Here is a 19,014-nt window from a genome sequence, read left to right as displayed (position 1 = left end):
GTGTCAGGTAACTATGACCGTCAGAATGATCAGGTCCATTGCCCTATAATATGCTGTATATGCAGATTGTTGAGTATTTGGTTAATGATTAAAGCGCTCGACTCGTTTTGTGACTCACAAAGCCACGTGACTTCTGCAGGTTTGGCATTCAGTATTGTCTCAAAGAAGAATGAATTAATAATATGTGGACTGAACGTATTTCTGTTAGACCATTTATCAGCCACTCTGCACACAAATTAAAGTGTAAATGTTTTATTTGTTTTTGATGGATTCTATGTTAAGAAGCCTGCAGTTTTTATAGGATGTATAAATTACTCAGAATGATATATAAAGCATATAACCTAGATGGAGATAAACACAACCACAAACATATAGTGTTCAGTGTTTCGCTTCAGTGATTACAGTGGAGGAAAGCTAACACAACGAGCATTAGCAGAGACTGTGGTAGGGCTGTCTGCATTCTGTACATTTCTCTCTAGTCAAGAGATCCTTCATCCAGTAGAGTTTCCTTCATTTAATAGAATTCTATTCATTAAGTACTTTCCTCAATTCAGTAGTTTCCTTCATTCAGTCAGATTCTTCTCAGTGTTCCATCCTTTCAATAATTCCCGACATTCAGTAGAGTTCCCTCCATACAGGGGAGTTCCATCTATTCAGTAGGGTTCCCTCCATTCACTAGATATCCTTTCATTCAGTAGACTTTGCTTCATTCTTTGGAGTTCTCCTCCAGTCAGAAGACATTCCCCAATTCAGTGGAGTTCACTACGTTTACCACAGGTCAGCAAATAGAATGCATCCCCAACCAGCAAAAATCAAACTCATTCACAGCTGCTTACATTCTGCCATTCTGTGGGCCCCAAACAGCAGCAATACGGTTGGTTCCTCTGTCCCACCTGGGCCTGCGGTCCCTCTGTCAGGCCACCCAACATGTGCCTTATTGCAGATAAACCATCAGAAGAGGCCAAGATCAAGGAAATTCCCCCACATCCACAGAGGTAATGGGCCGTTTAATGTGCCAGACTGATTGTCACAAAGACTAGCTGATATGTCACATCAAAACATTTCTGTTTTTTTCTGCTAAATGTAAACGAATGTGGGATCACTGGGACAAAGAATCATTTTATATTTCTCTTGTGTTTGTTTGTAAACTTCCAACGGGATCCCTGCCATACGGTTTCGTTTAAAGCTGTGTTTTCCCTTAGTGCCCCCATGTAATCACCTTATCTCTCCCCCGTTGCTGTTTTCTGACATTCTCCAGGGAACCTTAGTTAAATGCATATAAGGTCATTTAAAAGCACCTACTAACTGTAAGAAGTGGACCGACGACTGGAGTTCAGTTCGACTCAGTGCTTATTGGTTCCTCTGTTAATCGAATAAAAATTGCCGATCGCCATAATGCAATGCGTTTTCAAGTGCCTCTAGACATAAGCGTTGAACCTTTATTTAACGTTTATTTTACAACTTAGCCTAGGCAACAGACTCCACCTCCAGAGTAACGGGTGGTGGTGTGCCTTTAAGAATACGATTCGCTGCCATTTGTAGCGCTGAACCTGAAACTTGGGAATTCAAGCGATAAGCACGAGTCTTCAGGAAGTGACGGACTGAATGGGGGGATTGCAATAAACAATTGAGAACAGTCGATCGAAAAGACTGAATTAGAAAAGAAGAGTACAAGATTTCCGGAAAGTCGCGTTGCAATAACGGAGTACCTCGTTCTTTCAGAACAAGTTGAGATCGACTTAAAAACCTAGATTTAAATCTTTAAGGACACGGCAGTATTTCGACGGAGGCTTGCACTTTCCTTTAACTTTTTTTGCAACCTGTACAGGATGGTACCTTTATCGCTTTGCCGTAAAATAGAGGAAGACGTTCAACTCGTCGTATACTTCGTTTATGGGGAGCATATATTTTGTGCGCACTGTGATAAACTGAAACTTTAATTGCAAATTAATTTGGGACGCCGGATAAATCTTTTCAACGCATTTTCTGACTCTGCTCTAGTTTACGCTTTTGGGATGTTTGCTGGGTGGAATTTGCCGATTTCACTTTTCATTAATGTAGTTATTTTGCTGCACATACTGCACGGGGCATCTGTGTTTAGTTCCGAACTGAAGGTGAGGGTTCGTTTGGTGGATGGGCAGGTCGCAGAGGAGACACTGGAAGCGGACAGCGAACAGGACACCATCACCCTGGAGTTCAAGCAACGTGACGGCACCTTGATTACTTTTGTCGCCGACTTCAAAAAAGTAAGTGACCGCTGATTAGGCTGCACATCTTTATTCCAAGAAATAATACCCGGCGATTTATGTATGTCGTATAAGTTCGTCCAGAGAAAATCGGGTATGATTTTATCCAGAAAAACGTTTGATATTGATATTTGATTGTATTTATGCAGTATTCATTATTCCTTTGTTACAGACCTTTTATACGTGGTCTGGCTTTCAGGCACTTAATTATAGATTACTTGGGTACCTGACCAAAATTTCGCAATCAACATTTTCATTCTGTTTTGTTGCATGCAGTCGTCTTGGGAGCATGTGAGAGAGGCTGCTTCTGCGTATGAATGGTGAAATGTAAGGAATCACAATAATAAAATCCTAAAAGTGCTGTGAGTGTGACGCTCCCGTACTGTCATCGTAATACTATTTTGAGCTCTTTAAGGTCAGGAGTACGATTGTACCCTCAAGAAAGAAATCGTGAGATTAATAAAACCATACACACAACGACGACTCCTGAATTTACGTTGAGAATGTATTACCTCTAATTAAGCCACCCGAGAATGGAAAAACTTTACTGGTTGTCAGACTTTATTCAAAGTTTTTCAATCGAGTTTAACTGAGAAATGTGGAGTTTTGTAATTAGGTAAAACCGAGCGATCAGCACTCTTGCCGTTAATGATGTGGAAGGGAAGCTCCGCCGAACCCCTTCACATGGTCACTGGTAACCTGGCTTCCCTTCGTGTCCAGGACAGCTTCGGAGTCACACCTCTGTCCGTCTTGGTGGAGCCAGAAACTGGCAGCTGTAGATATTACCGAAGTCTTCCTTATCCACAGTTAGTAGTGTTGACCAGGCAGCACGTTTTATATATAACCGTCACGCATTCATTCATGAATTGAGTGCATACCTAGTACATATTTACCATTGGAACCCCCCCCCCCCCACACACACACACACACACACACGCCCACACATACACACACCCCGCATTTTCTTTTGAGACTAAGTTCATAGGATATACAGGATTGTTATTTGCATAAATCAAACATTTTGCCTCTAAACATATAGTAGAATGTGTAACACATGATAATCGGCATTTAGGATAAGACTGTACAGAGATCACCTGTCCTCACAATGGCTTTTCAATTAAAAGCCTTTGAAATGTATTTGTTTGCTTGTTTCCCTAAATAGCCAGTGGAAAATGAGCTGTTACGGTGTTGGACAGGATAACAGAAACTCACATAAAACACACAAAAACGACTTCAACTTCCAAGTAGCTAAATCAGGATTACAAACATGGCTATCACAGTGAGTCATATTGGGCTGCATGTCAGTTATGAAAGAGGACTGACAATCAGTTCTTTGATATTTGAGTTTTGAAAGAACTTGAGCCAACTAACAAGGAGCCAGAGAGGTCAAATAGTTGGTGCTTGAATTACCAGTGCATTGGTGACAAAAAAAAAAACAGGCTATATCGACGAAGAGGAAAGATGGTTGCAGGTCAAAGCTCATTGACAAGGATCGACGATGCCTTAACAAGATAATTTTTACACATTACAGAAGTATAGTCACAAAAATTACCTAGGAACTGAATCGGCACCTATGTGGACCAGTGCCAACAAAAAAGGACGTCGCATGAAGCTGTCATTCATGGGAAAAGTATTGCACCTTGCATACAGGTATACAGAGCACTAGACCTGGACCCCTCCATAATAGGAAGAAAAGTGGTGTGATGAGTCATTTGCCTTTTTTGTACATCTGGGTGGGTTGATGTTTGCAGAAATCCAAAGAATGCCTTCAGACCACAATGTTTGTTGCTAACCGTCAAACATAATGGCTGCTCCATAAAGTCAAGATTGATTTGCATAGTCATATAACTGGCTAGGACAGTACTGCTTGACATTGAACGTGTATTTTTTTTGCTTGGGGTTATACGGTGAATTCTGGGGATTTTTTCACCTTCTGGTTGATTACCTTTGTTGTCACCTAGCTGTAATGGATAATGGCCAGTTCAGAGCTCAGTGTTATTTGCCCTCTTTGTGTGTTTCGGAATGTGTGTCTTCACATAGCAGACGCAGAGCAGATTGGTGCTTACTGTTCAATACATCAACCTTGGTTGAGGAGCTGAATCCTGTGTTATGGTGTAGTTCTCACAATGTGGTGGCTGGGTATAGAAGCTAATGGGTATAGAAGCTCTGTTTCAGGCTTTTTGAAACGAGGTAAGAGGTTTGCAGGAAAGGCATCACACAGTCAGGCATATACAGGAGTTGCACGGTGAAACTGAAACAACTGGTTTTAGACCACAGTAATTTATTAGTATGGTGTTGGGCTTCCAAAGCTAACCCCCCCCCCCCCCTTTTGAGTTTCCGTTTTCCCACACCGTAATTCTCCTGGATGTCGAAAAGATGGTGAAGGTGGATTCATCAGTGAACAAAACATGTTTCACGTTGCCCACGGCCGAAGATTTGCGCTGCTGGCACCATTGAAACCAGCGTTTGGCATCGGCACTAGTGACCAAAGGTTTGGCTATAGCAGCCTGGCCTTGAATATTGACCCTGTAGGGCTCCCAACAAACAATTTTGGTGGAAATGGGACGGGTGTGGTGCATGTTTAATTCTGCAGTTAGTTGGCCAGATGTGGATTTTTATTTTTTGGATACAGTCCGGGTTAGTGCTAAGATCCCTTTCAGACAGCTTCCTCTTTTGTCCACAGAACTTTACTCCTGTTGGATGTGGTCCATCCTTGATGGTAGTGTGCCGACATTACCCTGGATACTGTGGGTCTCTATATACCACAAAGACTTGCTGTCCTGGTCACAGATGGGCCAGCGAGACACGCACCAACAATTTGTACTCTCTTGAACTCTGATATGTCTCCCATTATGTTGTGTGGAATGCAGTATTTTATGTCCAGCTGTGCTATTACTCTACAAATTCAACCTTCACACTCTGCTCTAACTGATGGAATGTGCAGTCACTGAAGATTGGGCACCAGGCCATGCATATATAGGTGTGAATACTTAAACACCATTTGCCTGTGTTTCAGTTTTATTGTCCAACCCCTGTAAGTTGTTTTTTTTTTTTACTTCTAAAGGAATGTCCTGAGTAGGGCTGGGCGATATATCGATTTTATATGGCGCATGTGCAGTAATCACCAGGGCTTCAGATCAAAGGCGAAGTATTTGGCCAGACGCCAGCTTTGCGATACTATACGGACATTTATTTAAGCCCAATATTTGGTAAGCAGATTAGTAGTACAGCTAAAATATTAATGAGATGCATTTTGTGACATCCAAAACTTAGTAATATTTATTAAATTTGGTTAACGGAGCACACCACATCAGGCTGTTTTGGTATACCATGTTTGGTTTACTATGTCTGGTATACCATTTTTGGTATACCTTAGTGCGATTTGCACTGAAGTGTCAGTGAAGAAAGGAGCAGCTCAGCAGCCACGATATCCTTTAAAAGAGGAAACCTTGCAGATAAACAAGGTAAACATAAGGATATGCCGAATTTACTAACTTTTGGGCATCATAAAATGCCTCTAATATTTTAGTTGTACAGTGATGCCTGTGGGTCACAAACGCTGTGGTCAACGAACAATTTGGTTTGCGACCAAAGAAAAAATTGCCTTGGTTAACGTATAAATTAGTTCAGGGCAACTTTCCTGGAATGGATTGTGTCCATGAAGCGCAGATACCACTGCACTTTTTATCAGCTTAACAAAGTATGGGTGTAAATAAACATCAGTATAGCACCGAAACGCTATTGTTCAGCCCAGTTGATTTTTGTGCATGCACGGTATAATATTGATATAATATCGCCCAAGCCTAGTCCTGAGCCACGTTGAACTCTGTTATTCCACTTCTTAAGAACATTCTGGTTAGCCCTAAAGGAGATGTACCCTCAGCCATCATGGTCTTGCACCTGTTCCCCCCTGCTGCTCCTGCAGTGCTAAAGTCCCACATCCCTCTTGGTCTTCTGGGTAGAGCCTAACAGTGTACAGTCTACCTGAATAGAGTCTAGTTCTCATCAGGGGTGTCATACTCTCTAGTTTTTGTCCTTTTCAAATACACTAGCGGATTTAGGTGTGGGTGACATGGCCAGCCACCTGGGGCAGTATGGTGCACAAAAAAATTTGGATGTACCTTTGGCACGATCGGTTTTCTATCGCTCATTTGCACGTCAATGAAATCATGCCGCTCTGTGAGCTAAATAACCTTGTCAGAGTTGGAGCCCTGGTTCTAGTTTGTGAGCCAGGCAGGATACCACTCAGAAGTACGAGATGGAGAGGGGGGACCCCAAGTCACCTCACTGGAAGCTAGTGGTAGGGACAGCGGGGAAATGTATTAAATTGCAAATAGTACTAATGCTATTTGCAAAATCAGTTTTAAATTTAATGAAAATGACAGTGCTAACCTGTAGGGGGCACAGTTAAGGGGGGTCCATCCAGGGCACCATACATGCTAGAAGCACCACTGCTCAAATATATATTTTAAGTGCCTGTTCTGTTTAGGTACACCTTCTTGTTAAAGCAAAGTCTGTCTCTCCAAACACTGAATCAGGCAGCTGAAACTGAATATATACAGCTGAGTATTTGTATGATGCAAGCAATTTTTTTTTTAAACCTGGCATAATTGTTAGTGTCAGACATGGTGGAGACAGCTACCTTCCTTGGAATTTCACACGTCGCAGACAGGAGTTGGTGAAATAAAAAAAAATAAAAAAAACTCGTCGGGCCTTTCTGTTGTTGATAACACCTTGTTAATGAGCGAGGTCAGAAGAGAATGGCCAGACTCGTTAAAGCTAAGAGGAAGGGCACATGTGTAAAAATAACAGCTCATTATAACAGTGGTGTACAGAATGGCAACTGATTGCTGAAATGGCTCCATAGCCGACTGGTTCTGGAGACAAAGGGGATATACATGGTACTATGTAGGTTTATGTTATATAGTGGTTGGAGAGTGTAGTGCAAGAATCTACTTAATCACTGTTCATCTAATTTGCTCAAATATTACCCAAGGGGTTCAGCGAAATACTTATGAAATATCACCACTGAGGGTGAATTCTAGGCAATCCATACCATCCCCGCATATGTTTGTCCCCCCAAAGTCCAGTTTGTTTGACTAGTGTGACCTGGTACGTTTCACCGTGCCCAAGACCACTTGAAGAGGTGGTTCGGGCCTCAGTTGAATTGGACTCGGGTGTGTTACACATCCAGTGTGGTTGCTAACCATGCCCAAACGCGGAACACAGAGATGACGTCAGTGAAGCAACACTGCATTCGTACACTATAATGAACTGGACCCGGAAGGAACGGATCAGGTAGGTCGTACAGATCAGGTAGGCAGTGCTTGCTGGAAAGGAAAACAACTGGATGCAACACACATATAAAGTAAAATACAGGATTATCTTCTTAAATGTGCAGCATGAATAAGTGAAAATTGTTATGCGGCACGCACAATAAGAGGGCCGTGGATCATCGCACCCAGAACAACTCCAAATAAGTCACAAGCTATAGACTCCATTGTGAAACTCCATGCTGTGTGGTTGAGCTTTTCTTATTATATTTTGTTTTACACAAGAAGTTATATGCTCCTGATGAAACCGTGCTCAGGCCCGGAACATTAAGTGCAATGTGAGGCATCCGGGCCAAGTGTGAGTCCGCTTGGAGTTGCAGCTGAATGCGCCTCATAGGTGGCTGCTTCATGCTGACTGCTGAACACACAGTTGAACTGGATTGTTGGGTGCAAATGTTTACAGAACCATGTCACTTCTCTTAAGCTTTCAGACATGCACTGCTACTCTGAACTTTTCAAGACGTGACCCGGAAGTGCCGTTTGTGTGAATGCATGTCTGAATCGGATGTTACCTTGCTAGTTCCCTAGTGTACAGTGCGAGTAATTTCCATAAGAACATAAGAAATTGACAAATCTTATCAAATTCCTATTGACCCCCATGCGCAAATGGTGCAGGGAGAATTCCGGAGAATTGACTGCTAGTGAGTTGACGTGTTGATGACGTTTCTGTTATAAGACTGGTGTGAAAACGGAACAATAGAAACGTCCAAATACTTTGAAGACGGGTCATTTACACAAAGAAGATCCCAACAAACACAGCTAACTGGAGAGATGACAGGATTGAAAACTTCAATCAGTAATAGTGTTGTCACAATACCAAAATATCAAACTTCGATACGATACCAAGCAAAATATAGAAACGATACCATTTTTGATGCTCAATACAGTATGTAATGTAACTCCATAAAGAGTAAACTGTTTACAACCTTTTGAAAACTCTTCACTATAAACATAAAAACCTTTGCATTGTCAAAGTGTAATATTTCATACAGTAGTCGCTATTGTAAGTGCGCTGTAATCACATTCAAAAATATTCATGAGCAGTAAAACGGTTAACAATTAGATGTTGTTTTATATTGCAGTGCGTAACAGAACAGATATGCATTACTTGCCTTCTTTATCTTGTGTCTCAACACGCAACATGCTGCTGTTTCGGTAAATCATGGAAGCGATAAGCACTGAAGTGGCGGTGAAGAAAGAGACAGCTCAGCAGCCACAGCATCTTTTAAAAGAGGAGATATTGCGGATAAACAAGGTCAAAAGATGTGGGTGGTGTGGCGGTACTTTTTGCAGTTTAAAGTCTGACATCTATTAAGATAAGGATTCGGCAAATTTATCGAGATTACTGTGTTTTGGGTGTCACAATATGCCTCTCGTTAATACTTTAGGCGTACTACTCATCGTGGCCATAAGTAAACGTCCTTATAATACTGAAAAGCTGACATCCTGACAAATGTTTACACCGGCCATCATGATGTGATATCGTGCTGTCCTATTTGTAAGTAAGAGGTCTATCTCTCAAACTCCTTTGTATTGTTGCATGTTGTTGCTTTAAATGTTTAGCTAAATTCATGGTGTTTGTCAGTTTTGTGCAGTGGACCAAATTGCATACAGGCCTGCGTATGTCCTGCGGCTTACCATCTTCATTTGGCACACAGTTGGAGTATTTCCAGACGTCACTCTAGCTGCATTCTTTATTGATTAAGCGCAGTGGTGAAAGCTCTGACACTTTTGAACTAGTCATTTTAGTAACACCCCATGTGTGAAACTGCACTCAGGTCTAGGCGTGCATGGTAGCCCTATGAGAGTGAACCGGAAGTACAGACTCTAGAAAAATGAGTGTGTGAGACCATTTTATTCATAATAAAATCTTTAGTTTTGACAACACTAGTCAGTGGTGCTGTAAACGAAACACTACGATTTCTGCAGTGTACTTTTTGCATCATGCCCTGCCTCCTGCATGCTCTATCCAAACAGCACCCCTCTAAACCAACCAGAGTGTTTCTAGTAGGTGTGAATCGTTTGACACCCATGATCTCCAGTTGCGTGCTGTATGTGTGAAAGGGCAACTTCGGTAAGTTCATGTATGACAGCGAGTTTAGAGTTCCCTAGGTGTGATTCTGATGCGATCCACGGAGCAGGTACCCCTAGCCTACCTTTTTCACCTTGCGTGCCATAGCCTGTGAAGTTGCTCCTAAATAATAATAATCTTTGAACAAGTGTGTTCATGGAGAGCTCCAGTAATTTATGGTGTGTTGGCTTTCCAGAGCAAACGCTTGCCGGAACTTGCGATAAGTATCATCGGATACCATCGAGATGTTTCAAAATGGTCATTCTTTAGATTTATGTCTTCGCATTGCACCAAACACTGCCAAGTTACACTTCTTTCTGTTCTGCAAAGGTCTGTCTAAATTGTTTCATGCATGTTCTGCCTGTTCAGTTGGAAGTCAGAGGTCACGTGTAGGAAGGAGCAGTTTCCTGCCAGTCCTTGGTTCGGTACAGTTGACCTCTCCATGATTTGTTCGGTGCTGGTTCTGGGAAGAGCTGAGCTCTTTGAGGCCTAACCCGGCCTCCACATCTTCCCACATTGTTCATAGCGACCTGGTGCCAAAAGTCATCTTGATTGAATATCTTCTGTTTTCCCACACTCACGCCTCTTCTTGCCTCCAGCCAGCGAGTAAATCTTCCTGCCTGAGACATTCAGGGATAAGGTCTACTATTTGGCTTTCATTCCTAGGTTTAGTGTTTTGTTTTGCTAAAATGTGAAATGTTTTATGGGTCATTTATATGGATCACTGTAATGAAATTATGCTTCATTTACCATTTGCAGAATTCTTCTTTTTGCATATCCTGCTTTGCACTACTTGGAGACATACATATACACAGCCATTACATTAAAACCACCTCCACAAGACCTCTGTAGGTGTCCTGTGGTATCTAGCACCAAGATGTTAGCAGCAGATCCTTTAAGTCCTGTAAATTGTGTGGTGGGGCCTTCATGAATTGGGCTTGTTTGTCCAACACATCCCACAGATGCTTGATCGGATTGAGATCTGGAGACAAAATCAGCACCTTAAACTATGTTAAATGTTGGGGGGTCCAAACCAATAATTATAAAATGTGAGGAGGACACCTCCCCCTCAAATTTAATGGCGCCAATGCCCATTGTGACAGCCATTTATTCTGCGGATTAAAGGCCTAGTTTAAGGACCCGATGGAGATATAGATATTCTGCTGAAAACAGTACTTCAGTCAGTGACCTTCTGATCACAGGCACAGAGGCCTAACTTACTCAGCCATACCCACCCCTGGTGTTATAACACCAGGCATGTACAGAGACTCCAGTTTACACACTTAGTGTGTTTACATGCACACTAAGAAAATCATATTTTGTTAGTCCGTCTAAAACCAGACATTTAAAGTACATGTAAACATGTTAGTCCGAACTGAAATTTTACTAAATCTAATTTCCTAAAGTTAGACTAAGACACCCAGATAATGCAATTGGGATATGCGATTTACTCCAGCTTAGGTGCTCTCTGCATGCTTTACAGTTTCCCATCTCCCCCTTTGACCCGGAAGTAACTCAAGAAGCCAGTAGATAGAAGAAGCTTGGCGCATAGCAGAGGTTATGTTGTTGGCACAGATACAAAGAATAGCGTACATCTTGTTTGTAAAATATATATATATATATATATATATATATATTATATATATATAATTTTCCATAGAGCACCTACAAAATGCACAGCTGTAAAGGTGTGCAATTCACTGCTCAACTAAGGGTGCCCAAGGTACCATACTTTGAGTACTTCAAGAAGGTACCAAAATTATGGTACCTCAAGGTGTCGGTTTTTACACTGCTGTAAAAACTGGTACTGGCAACGAATGACATCACAATGAGAGGCAGGTTATTTCATACTGAATTTGGCTTTTCTTTGAAGACTTTTTCTTACCTTCAATTTCATATGGATGTTATAGCGCAGGGAGTTTGTCTCGCTAAAACATTTTTACTGTCAGGAAAAAAAAACTTAGCAAGTTTTGCAATTTTAATCCATCCATCCATTATCTTCCGCTTATCCGAGGTCGGGTCGCGGGGACAGCAGTCTCAGCAGGGAAACCCAGACTTCCCTCTCCCCGGCCACTTCATCCAGCTTCTTCGGGGGAATTCTGAGGCGTTCCCAGGCCAGCCGAGAGACATAGCGTAGCGTGTCCTGGGTCTTCCCCTGGGCCGCCTCCCAGTGGGACATGCCCAGAACACCTCCCCAGGGAGGCGTCCAGGAGGCGTCCTGACCAGGTGCCCGAGCCACCTCATCTGGCTCCTCTCAATGTGGAGCAGCGGCTCTACTCTGAGTCCCTCCCAAATGACCGAGCTCCTCACCCTATCTCTAAGGGAGAGCCCAGCCACCCTGTGGAGGAAACTCATTTCAGCCTCTTGCACTCACGATCTCGTTCTTTCGGTCACTACCCATAGCTCATGACCATAGGTGAATGTAGGAATATAAATTGCCTGGTAAATCGAGAGCTTTGCCTTTTGGCTCAACTTTCTTCACCATGACAGACCGATGGAACTGAGAGTAAAGGTTAACACGAATTCCGTTTTTGTTTTATTTTTTATCTCTCTTGGATTTTAAGTTTTTATAAGCTGCCAAACCGAAAAAACTGAGCCTATAGGTCTCATAGCTTTCAGAGTATGACTTGATGACTGTATCTATTTCCTGTATGTACTTTTGTCTCCTAAGCGAGTTTTATCTCGCTTGCTGTTTTACCGCTGCCCTTTTAAGCATTGTACAACAAAAAAAAAAAGTTTGATAATTTAACTTTGCTGTCCACCTTCGAATCTCTTTGGCACTTGAGCACCACAATATTTATTGTAACTTGCAACATGTTTATAATTTATTATTAAATCTGCCTGGCAGATCGATCTTTCGTTTTCCACAGAATTTTTTTATTTTTTTTTACTCTATTAAGCTCGCAAGTTGTTTCACTGCCAGCCCCAGCAGTGGTAGGCTAAACTATATTGGTTATGGACAGAATTTTCCAGGTATATGGAAAGTTTGGACACAAGATCCCGTCCCGCTTTCACTGATGTTATGGTTCCTGCTTTTCTGTGGGGCCGTATTTCTGACCCGGGGCCAGTTCTCTTGCAATGGAAACGCAGAACCAGTTTTGCTCCGGCTCCAGGTCCGGGACCATGTTAGTGGAAATGAGGCATTTGTGATTAGAGATCTGGATCCACATTTTTCCCACTCGTAGTGTGAGGAGCTGCACTTTTCTATAAGCGAGCACCGCTGTTGAATCCGAGCAGATGCTTCGCCTGAGCATAAATATGGCGTTAGTGTGAATCCTAGCAGTTTGCTGTGCTCCATGTCACCAACACAGGAGTCAAGTTCACAGCGCCGTGTGCTTTCGAGCCTGACTGAAGCTGACAGACGTCTGAGTCAGGCAGTGGTTAGTGGCTGAAAGAGGAGGCTGTGCCGGAGGGGAGCTCTATCCTGTGCTGAAATTCCCTCAGACGTTGTGTACGAGTGCAGGACACTGTGCTTTCTCACCCCAGTCCACTGGGAACGATAAATAAGTGCACCTTCAAAAGGGAGCGAGAGAGAATTCCTTTGTTCCACAGCCAGGATTTCTTTTTACTTCCAAGTAGGACAGTTCTTTATTTGGGTGGGTGGGTGAGTGCGGGGGGGGGGGCTGCTCATTACTGAAATGTTTTCTTTATGGTTCCAGAAGAGCTTCTAGAAGATTCCTAAAGGCTGGCTGACAGAGTATTATTTGCCCATTAAGTTGTTTGGCTGTCTGGGCTGACGGCACCAGCTAGGGTGTGACCTCACCCACTTTTCACTCCACGTTCTCACTTTCAGCCCTGTAATTAGATGCTGTCCTGCACCTTCTTTCTCCTTTTTTTTTTGCTTGTCCTTTTGTTGTCGACAGACTAGCCTGTGTGGATCGAGGGAATCAAAATGCGACTGAAGTTGCCATTTAAAAAAAAAAAAAAAACGTAAATCTTGTCCGATGTTGGATTTGAACCTCAAACAAAACTCTCCTGAAAACTTTCGTCAAGTTAGGCCACAAGAATACATGTCCAGGGCTTTGCAATCACAGTTTATAGGGGATATTTTTAACCCTGGCTGGCTTCTGAGCTCTCCAGTACTCGTGAAGGAACGCGTATAAGAGGATTCAGAACTGTGAAATAAAATATACTGAGTGTTTGATTAAAATGTGGCTCGGTTTACAGCTCTGTGGCTACCAGACCCTTTAAAACTGCTCATCCTCTGGCAGAACTTCTCTGTATTAGCCTGATTTTTTTGACAGGCTTCTGTTGACGGGAATATGACTGGTACCAACCTTTATGGGGAAAAAAAGGATTGCATTGGAAAGGAATCGGAAGACGAGTGGGTGAGAGGGACTGTTTTTTTTGGGCAAACCCGGAGTGGCTGGAGATAAGGGACAGGCCACGTGGGCAGTGCGACCCGCGAGCGCCCAGGAATGGGGTTCTCAGGTTCCGTAGGCTGTTTATAGCTCTTAGACTGCAACGTTCAAGGGCAGGGAAGGTCGTGTTTGTGCTGCTGTTGCCATTAGAGAAGAAATTGGGATTCTTCGAGTCTTATGCAAACCAGTGTATAATAGATGGTACTGGAAGTTCCTAAGGGAATCAAGTCAATCACTAGCAGGCTGACAGACATTCCCCCCACCCTCCATAAAGGACGTCAGAGTGATGAAAAGGAGGTGCTGGCTGAGTTGGAGTTACCGCATTGCGTGCGGTAAACGCGGTGTGTTAGTCACAGGTGTGGATTTGTAGCATTCAGAACTTCCCTCCCTGACTTCTACTGTCAGCATCATTTCGAGATGTCAGATGTAAAAACGGGATGCTTCAGATCGTTCTCATTTTGTGCGGACAATGCAGAAAATTTACTTGACCTCAACGGAGCTGCCATGTCCCTATGAAGAACACGAACACCCCCGCGCTCTGATTTATTTGTCGTCAGCTGTAGCAAACGGTATAAACAAATATTTTAGCAGATAGCGCCCGGAGACGAAGCGTCAAGTGTCAGCCATGGCGGGCCAGCTCCTGTGCTGCTTGTTAGCATTTCCTGGGTACTAAGATGTCCCTCATTTGGCCTGCTCTGCCTCTCCAGACCTAGGTAAACTCTTCACAGGATTGTCAGTCCCAGGGAATCCAGGAAGTTCCAGTTTTGGCAGTTTCCGTAGTTAAAGATACTCTCCCAGGAAAAAGAATTCTCCCACCCTGGGAACTAATCTTGTGTGATCGTTTTCGGAAGCATACCCACTGTGAACAAGCCCCCGATCTGGTGGAGACTTTAGGGTTAATTCAGGATGGACCTGTCGTGGTAGCCCATGTGGGTGTTGATTTAAAATGTTTCCGATTTAATATTGCTTGTGGGGGCGTGTGTGTATTGTTGTATGCCTGAGTGTGTGTATTGTGTTTCGGGTGCTGCATGTATGTGTGATTTGGCTGCCTGTGTGAGCTGTCATGCGGATTAGCCAATAGGATGTCGGCCAGCTGATGAGTGGGCTGAAAAGGTCCTTGGTCTCTCTCGTTCTAGTCTACCCACAATGCAATGCTTCCAGGCCTCGTTTGGACAGCAGCCCCATCTCAGTGCCGGTGGAGCTCAGTGTGGCCACAACGCATCATAAACATAGTTAGACACAGAATTCAGTGTAGTCATTTTGTGACAGTGCAGAAGATGGATAAATTATGCCACATATTGTGCAGTTTTCTGTCTACTTCCTGTCGACTTCCCATCAGCCACTATTTTCGGTCATTAGTTCAGCAGTGTTACGTTTGGTTTTCTTTGTTCAAACTCAAGAAGTTTTTTTTAAAAAAAAATAAAGTCAGTAGATGTCTGATAGTAGTTTTCCTCCCAGATTACACACCGTAAAAATGTTTAGCACCTGTGTGAGTCACTGCTGCAGTCTACTCAGGTCTGAACTTTTGGTTTAATGGTACAAGCATTTGATGTGTGAAGGACCTGAGGGTTTGATCATTGAATGGAGTGCTGCTTTGCGGGGGTGGTGTTTTTTGGTTCAGGGGCAGGGTTACAGTAGCACTGGTGCTTGTGTTTGGGAAGGAGGTGTATTGATGTAGAGGTGAAGTTAGCGTGTGCAATGCTGAGCTGAAGAACAGCTTCCTTATTCCCATATTTTGTAGGAGGTGAAGATCTTTCGAACCCTGATCTTGGGCGAGCTGGAGCGTGGTCAGAGGCAGTACCAAGTCTTGTGCTTTGTTACCAGACTTAACCACAATGAGCTCATCTCCAGCGAGTCCATGGCCCGACTACGTCAGGTAGGATCTCGCCCCAGCCGGTAGATCTGTGGTGACCTACCCTGGTCAACATGTCCTTCAGCCTATAGATAGTGCATCTAGCACCTGATCAGTATGCGGTAGGTGGTTAGGTTAGTGTGTAGATCAGGGGTGGGCAGTCTTATCCGCAAAGGGCCAGTGTGTTTGCAGGTTTTTGGGGTAACTTTAAGCTCAGTTGTTCAAACCCAGGTGTGAGGACTCTTCAGCCAATCAGTCCTCTAATTAGTGATGCAATTAGGCAGCGAAAACCTGCATAACCGACAGACCATTCTGGATATGACTGCCTACCCCTGGATCATTGCCTACAAAATTAGAATTGAAAGAACATGCTCCTCCTTCAAGATCAGAGTTGGCTCCCCTTTGCTGTGTCCTCACTACACCCCCCCCCCCCCACCCCGAGGTCAGCAAGCCCATGATTGTATTACAGAAGAACCCACGGGCGATTCGCTCAGCAGAGGAGCGACGGGGCATGGAACAGCTGAGCATGGGCGTGGCCGTGAATCTGAGCCAGGCCGGGCAGCTGAGCCCCCACCTCCATAACGTCTGCAGAGAGGCGGGTGGTGCCATCTACACCCAACAGGCCGACGCCCAGCACTGGCTGGACCATGGTGAGCTCCCCCCTCTTGATTACGCATGTGACCCCAGGAAGGCGACAGAGATAATGCGAGCCGTCAACAGGGCACCTGTTTAGCGAGTATTTATGGCAGGAAAGGCACTGCCAGTTTCCTTTCTGGAGCAACATGATGTCAAGCATCACATTAAGCTTAGTTTTGTTTCTCTGCTGGCTGCTTATTGATTCCCAGAGACGCATCATATTTTAGATTAACCCCCCCCTGACCTAAATCATGTGCTTGTTTTCCTCTAGGTGTGGAAGGGGCCACATTCCAGCCGCTGCCCCAGTCATGGGAGGTGCCGGGCTTGGAGGACTGTCCGTCCTCGCCGGGCCTGTGGCAGCCCTGCGTCTGCCGCTACAGCCTGCGGCTGGAGTGGTACCCCTGCTTGCTGCGCTACTGCCACACCCACGCTGCCAGAGCCAGCCCCTACAAATGCGGCATCAGGAGCTGCAGCAAAGGCTTCCACTTTCGCTTCTATGTTCCCTACAGGCATCTCTGTCTGTGGGATGAGGAGGACACCTAGACGCACTGCCAGAGGTCCACTGCAGCCCCACTCTAGTGTCTTGTCCTCCAGCAGCCTGCCGCATTCATTTCTACATGGGCTGGCATTGGGGCTCTATACTGCCCCCTTGTGGCAAATAGTAATATTACACACAGACATGGCAGCTTGTATCTGTGACTGACGCAGTCAAATTCCTGTTCCTCTGAGAAGGAAAGATTGTTGTAAGGACTGTTGAAATCCCTTGGTGTGAATCAGGTTAGCAGCTTCATGTCTGCAAAACATCTGATTGACTGGTTTCACTCTGTGGGGTCGTTAGTGTTTTCCTGAAGATGGGATGTGATGATACAGAGTGCCAGTTTGTCTTAATTTAGGAGGAGAAAAGCCCGCCTGGGACCAATAGGGCAGCATTAGAGTGCAGTCTGGCAGTGTATCGATGTGCACCTATGATGTAGCGCTCGCCTGATTGGTGCGTGCTCATTAGGGTCGCTACAGCAGGAGAATTCCACACCCCCCCCCCCATCTCCATGCTTGCAGATATAGAACACCTTCATTACTTATTTAATACAGATAATCAATTGACAAACAGAAGTTTTCTGTAGTTTCCTCCATTGGATTGTCACAGATTTTCTGTTGTATAGAGGTAAATTATAAAGAGGAATTATTTCAGGAAATGACCAGCTGAGCAGGGAAAGCGGGAGGAAGGCGGGACCTCCGTCATCAGCCTGTGATGTCATCACGGCCCCCCTGTATCCCAAATGTGTGAGCAGGTCTGGAGGCTTTTAGCTTATAACACACAGCTGAGACTCATTGCAGCTCATTTTAATCCCATTGAATAGCATATTTATATAGTTGAAGCATAGTTGAGGATGTAGAGTTTAGAGAGAGAGTGAGTGTGTATGGCTGAGTGTGACATAAGATGAGCAGGACCAAGTCTGACGTGAATTAAAATGGGTGTGAAATTTCTCGTTTTCAGCAAGCTGTTTCGCTTTTACATGTTCATAGGTGGGATTTGTGTTATGTGCCATTGTCTGGGTGATCTTATAGTTTTTGGTGACTATGTGCTGGTGACCGCAGTTTTGGGCAGCTTTACTGTTTGATCTCCTTCCCAAATAGAAACTTGGGCCACTTCAGATAAGACCTTCAGATAAGTCTTCTCCTCGAAAGGGAATTCAGTTGCCTGCCCATGCATGCTTATTGTTTGGGATACTGCATTTTCTTGCACGTATTCAGCTAAAGGCATTACTTTTCTTAGCCACGCAAGTTTCTTTCCATTTCAGGGATTTAATTGAAACCAAAGAATGCATTACTCTGTCAATCATGAGAACTGAGCCCTTCACTCATAGGGGATTTGGAATTTTGATGCGATTGCGGGAAATGACAGGATTGTGAGTTTATTTTCACAAGTCTATGCCTTTTTAGGCTTTGTCCTCTGAGGAGTGAAATATGCCTCTCAGTGCCTCTCAACAGATTAATGATGCTGAAAGCCTTAAGTGAAGAACACTGCCACCTGCTGTTTCTGTGAAGGAATGAAATGAGTCTGTGCGTCACAGAAATATATAACTTTAAGTGTCTGATGCCCCTCATCTGTTAGAGTTCTGTTTGACAAAAGAGTAACGCAGTGCTATACATGTAGTGGTATTTATTAAAATGTTTAATTTTGTTTATGCTAAGCTCTTTAAAATCATATCAATTAACTGCCACTTCCGGAAATTTCTTACAGGTGCCTTAATACGTCATGCAGCTAAAATGAAAGTTTATTTTTATATTGAAATGTGGACAAAGGACGAATACAGTAAGTAATTCGGGAGGTATAACGTTATTTATGTCTACATAGAAATATGTTGTCCTGCACACAATAAAGGCGTTTGATTGATTATATTATGGTTTTCTCTTTAACTTATTTTGAAAAATAATGTAACTACGACGAAAGCTTTCCACTGGAAAGCACCAATACCGCAGCAAGCGTCCGATTATATTTTTAGTTACAAATGAA

The 19,014-nt window shown here is 43.7% G+C and overlaps 1 protein-coding gene across 1 annotated transcript; it reads left to right on the top strand.

The window, feature by feature from the left end:
- Positions 1–1,426: 1,426 nt before the first annotated feature.
- oafa (OAF homolog a (Drosophila)) lies at positions 1,427–18,899 on the top strand. Its single transcript, XM_048981467.1, has 4 exons — positions 1,427–2,246; positions 15,753–15,887; positions 16,333–16,513; positions 16,771–18,899. The coding sequence occupies exons 1-4, from the start codon at positions 2,016–2,018 to the stop codon at positions 17,040–17,042; spliced, it is 819 nt and encodes a 272-aa protein (XP_048837424.1). The 5' UTR covers positions 1,427–2,015; the 3' UTR covers positions 17,043–18,899.
- The last annotated feature ends 115 nt before the right edge of the window (positions 18,900–19,014 follow it).

This window comes from Brienomyrus brachyistius, chromosome 17, assembly GCF_023856365.1.
Source record: "Brienomyrus brachyistius isolate T26 chromosome 17, BBRACH_0.4, whole genome shotgun sequence".
NCBI classification, from domain to species: domain Eukaryota; kingdom Metazoa; phylum Chordata; class Actinopteri; order Osteoglossiformes; family Mormyridae; genus Brienomyrus; species Brienomyrus brachyistius.
This window is presented reverse-complemented; position numbering and strand designations above follow the sequence as displayed.